Source organism: Sorex araneus, chromosome 5 (assembly GCF_027595985.1).
Source record: "Sorex araneus isolate mSorAra2 chromosome 5, mSorAra2.pri, whole genome shotgun sequence".
NCBI lineage: Eukaryota > Metazoa > Chordata > Mammalia > Eulipotyphla > Soricidae > Sorex > Sorex araneus.
The window spans coordinates 86,578,753-86,583,867 of record NC_073306.1 but is presented as its reverse complement, the minus strand read 5'-3'; the positions used below and the strand labels follow the sequence as shown (position 1 = coordinate 86,583,867).

The 5,115-nt window shown below is 40.3% G+C and overlaps 1 protein-coding gene across 1 annotated transcript; it reads right to left on the bottom strand.

The window, feature by feature from the left end:
• Positions 1-1,184: 1,184 nt before the first annotated feature.
• Positions 1,185-2,144, bottom strand: LOC129404970 (olfactory receptor 5V1-like). The gene has a single exon (XM_055139917.1). The coding sequence runs from the start codon at positions 2,142-2,144 to the stop codon at positions 1,185-1,187; it is 960 nt and encodes a 319-aa protein (XP_054995892.1).
• Positions 2,145-5,115: the final 2,971 nt, after the last annotated feature.

Below are 5,115 nucleotides of genomic sequence, written 5' to 3'. Positions count from 1 at the left end.
AGAAGTCTACTAGACTGTGAACTAAGCCATTGCCTAATGCTGCATCAGGAAGGGAAATGATGCAATTTTTAACATAAATCTCCCTGGACTTAATTACTAAAATACTAAAATACAGAAATCCTAAACCACGCGGCCGCAATTGCAGCCGCGCAAGTTCATATATCCTCATTCTCAGCAATGGAAAACTAATTATCAACGGCTTCCTTGTCAGTAGGGCTGTTTTTTTTTGGGGGAAACTCCAACAACAATAGTGAGTTTTGTGTTGAAATATGGAATGTAATCAAGGTAAAGAGAAAATGAAGTGAAATTTATCAGCTATGCAGGTGGGGATGGGGGCTAGGGGGGTGGGAGGTATACTGGGGTTTTTGGTGGTGAAATATGGGCACTGGTGAAGGGGAAGGTGTTAGAGCATTGTATAACTGAGGAATAATCCTGAGAACTTTGTAACTTTCCACATGGTGATTCAATAGAATAAATAAAAAATATATAGAGAGAGAAGTCTAATGTAAGAAATAAATTATAAAATTGTTGAAGTGACAGCATTCCCTACTTCCCCCCCCCAAAAAAAAGCGTATAGTAAACATTACCTTCTGTCTATGGCCATATCACCCTGAACGTGCCCGATCTTCTCTGATCTTAGAAGCTAAGCAGGGTAGGGCCTGGTTAGTACTTGGATGGGAGAAAGCATTAACTTTTTTCTAGAAGCTCTATTATCTCTATCAAATGACACTAACTCTATATTTGTGCGGTGGCCTTATGCTTCAGTAACACCTATTATAGGAGACTGAAAGCATGAGCTAATGGTTACAGGGAAGTTGGCTTCTGCCTGTGTAGTGCTATCCCGTTACCAATAGAGATGGAATTTTTTTTAATCTGTATTCTCTATTCCATATAGTGTCTCATGTATTGTTCTCACATTGTCAGAATCTAAAGTAGAACCCTTCTGGCATGGAGACTGTAAATAAAGTTTCCAGGTGATGTAGGAAAACTTTGAAAGAACTGATGTATCACACATCTTGACTTTGTGTGAAGAGTGAACGGAGAGTTATTCTCAGGAAGATTGATTTCAGAAACTGACATGTGGTAACTAATAATCTGAAGTAGACTCTCTAGAATCATGTATATCACAAGTACTATGGGCCTTTGTTCTGGTGGCTGTATATTATAGTTTGGACACCACGAATCTAGGCATGACTACTTCCAGGAAATACACACAACCCTGAAAGCTTCTTCAAGGCACCTTTGACCTCCTTGTTTCTCAGACTGTAGATAATGGGGTTTAACATGGGGGTCATAACACAGAACAACACGGATACCAAGATGTCCATGTCCAGGGAGTAGCCTTCACTGGGTTTGTCATAGTTGAAGTTGGCTGTCCCATAAAACACCACCACCACAGTGAGGTGGGAGGCACAAGTCGAAAAGGCCTTGCTCCTGCCCTGAGCAGAGGGAATCCTGAGGATGGCAGCAATGATGAGTGTGTAGGACACTGCAGTAAACAGGCAGGGGCTCAGGCCAATGGTGGCACTGGCCACATGGAGCACAGATTCATTGAGAGAGGTGTCTGAGCAGGAGAGCTTCAGGATCAGTGGGATGTCACAGAGAAAGTGGCTGATCTGATTGGGCCCACACAGCGTGAGTGTGGCTGCCAAGGCTGTGTGGGTCACAGAATTCACCAAGCCACACAGCCAGGACCCAATCACCAAACAGACACACACCTTCACACTCATGAGGATTGGATACCGAAGAGGGTGACAAATGGCGACGTAGCGGTCATAAGCCATAGCTGCCAATAAGACACATTCAGCACCAGCACAAGTCACTAAGAAGAAGATCTGGGAGAGGCAGCCATCATAGGAGATTGTCTTCTTCTCCCGGAAGAAATTCACCAGCATGACAGGAATGGTGGTAGACGTATAACAGATGTCCAAGAAACTCAAGTTGCTGAGGAAATAGTACATCGGAGTGTGGAGAACAGGACTTATTTTGGTGGCTGTTATTATGAGTGTGTTCCCCAGGAGAGTTATCAGATAAATGACCAGAAATATCAAGAAGAACAAGCCCTGTAGGTTGGGGTGGTTGGAAAATCCCAAGAAGATGAGTTCAGTGACAAATGTTTGGTTGCTCATTTTAGCTGGTGTCATAGCTACAAAACAATGAGATAGAAGAAGCCAAGATTATAATGTAGAGAGAGTACTCCAAATGCATTTGTAAACTTACAGAGACAGGTCAGATAATGTGGATATAAAGCAGCCTGGATTTTGCAAAAGAAGCACACAGGAATGCTTCAGGGAGAAAAATAAGTTTCCATTCAACAAAACTAGCAGCACAGGGCTAGGAACCACCCACAGATCTTCATGAGCTACCATGCTCCTGTTGGTGCATAAGGAAAGATGGAAATTTGTCCAAATCCACAAGAAACACTGGAGCCTATTTTATTTATCATTTATCACTAGCTCCTCTAAGTCTACAGCCTAACATTGTGTTTGCTGGATAGCTTCTTTTCATAACTATTTTTAGTAATATATTTTCATTGTAAAAAATATGTTACTATAGGAAGATAGAACAATCTATAGACTGAATGATTTCTTTTGGTGTATTCATTATGTCTTTTTGTATATGGATATTGATCTCTGTGGTTTAAATATTAGGAGCATGAATTTCCAAGGATGCATTTTATTCTAGCATACAATACAAATTTTATCTCTTTCATTTGGTTAGATACATATTACTCCCACTCCCTTTTCATAAATAGGGAGTGAAACTGGTCATACACAGATATCCAAATATTTCTAATTATTTCTCCAGAATGAAATTTTAATTTCATCACTGTTAATGATGGTTTCATGCATACATCACTCCAACATGATACCTACGGCAGAGTTCCTGCTTCCCTCCAACAAACCAAAGTCCCAGGGGCTTCCCCACCCCCATGCTCAGTTCTGTTAAACAGAACAGTTTTTTAATTAAATTAATCTAATATTTCTTATTAGCAATGTTTGTATTTGTTTGTATTTATTTACCTACAAGAAACTTGAACCAAAAGAAGATCGATGACATATAAAAATGATAAGTCACTATTTAAATAAATTGAGGACACAAGGAAATGAAAACATATTACTTGTTTGGAAGAATTAACATTGACAAAATTAACATCCTATGCATATAGATTCAGTGCAGTAACCACAAAAATTCAAATGGCATTTTTAAGGACATGGACCAAATGCTTTTTTTTTTTTCTTTTTGGGTTACTCCTGGCTCTGCACTCAGGAATTACTCCTGGCGGTGCTGGGGGACCATATGGGATGCTGGGAATCGAACTTGGGTCGGCCGCGTGCAAGGCAAACGCCCTACCCGCTGTGCTATTGCTCCAGCCCCTGGACCAAATGCTTTTAATTGTCAATGCCATTCTAGGGGGAAAAGACAGGAGGTTTTTCTTTCCCCAACTTTAAATTATTCTACAAAGCTATATAGTAATCAAGATTGTGTACTGGTGGAATAAAGGTGTACTCTCAGAGCAATAGAATAAAACAGAGCTCTGAGAAAGAACCTCAAGTATACGGACAGCTAATCTTTGACATAGATGTACATCTATGAAATGAAGCAAGAAAAGCCCCTTCAACACAGTGTTAGTAAAACTGACTAGCATAGCAACATGTGAAAAAAATGAACTTGGATCCCAATATCAAATCATACTTAAAAAAGTTAAATCAAAGTAAATCAAAGACCTCAATTTTTTGGGGGGGTGTCACACTTGGTGATGGTCACAGGTTACTCCTGGCTCTGCACTTGGAAATTACTCCTGACAATGCTTGGGGGACCATATGGGATGCAGGGGATCAAACCCAGGTCAGCCACATGCAAGGCAAATGCCCTACCCATGGTACTATTACTCTGGCCCCAAAGACCTCAGTATTAAACCCAAATCTATAACTTATATCAAAGAAAACAGAAACCTTCATGACTTTGGTGCTAGAGGCATCTTCAATGACTCAATGCCAAATCTAAACAACAAAAAGATGTCCCCTCACACCAGTGAGACTGGCACGCATCAAATATAGTAGAAACAACCAGTGCTGGCAGGGGGTAGTGGAAAAGTAATCCTCATCTACTTTTGGTCGGAATATTAACATTGTCTAGCTCAACCTCTATGGAAAACAGTATGGAGATCTAAAAAATCCAGCTTCCATATGAGTCAGCAACTCAACTTACTGACATCTACCCCAAGAATTCAAGATCACTATTTTGAAAAGTTATTTACACTCCTGTGCTCATTGCAGAATTATCATAATAGCCAACACCTTAGAAACAATCCAAGTGCCCAAGAACAGATGAACGGATAATGATGCTGTGGAATATAGACACAATGGATTACTACCCAGCTATGAGAAAAAAATAAATAATGAAGTTTGCTGCAACATGGACATGACTATAGGATACCATGCTGAGTGAGATCAGTCAGAAGGAAAGGGACAAATACAGACTGACCTCTCAAATGTAGAAGGTGAAAAAACACAGTAAGAGAATAATAAACTTATGCTCACAGACCATGAGAACTGAACTACAGAAAAGTTGACCAAGATCCTGGAGGGCTGGAGGGAATCTGAAGTTCCCTCCCATTCCTCACATATCTCCTTAGTTAACTTATTATTGTCTTCTTAATTTTCTCATTATAGTTTGGGTCATGTGCTTATGCTACAGACTGCAGATAAATGAGAACATCCAATGTATGTCATTTTTATTTGTTTTTTTTTTAATTTTTTAAAAATTTTATTGAATCACCATGAGGTAGTTACAAGTTTTCATGTTTGGGTTACAATCTCACAATGATCAAACACCCATCCCTCCACCAGTGCACATTCCCCACCACCAATATTCTGGGTATAACCCCCCTTTACCACCCTCTCCCTGCATCTATGGCAGACAATATTCCCCATACTCTCTCCCTACTTTTGGGCATTATAGCTTGCAACACAGACACTGAGAGGTCATCATGTTTGGTCCATTATCTACTTTCGGCATGCATCTCCCATCCCAACTGGTTCCTCCAACCATCATTTTCTTAGTGATCCCTTCTCTATTCCATCTGCCTTCTACCCTCCGCTCATGAAGCAG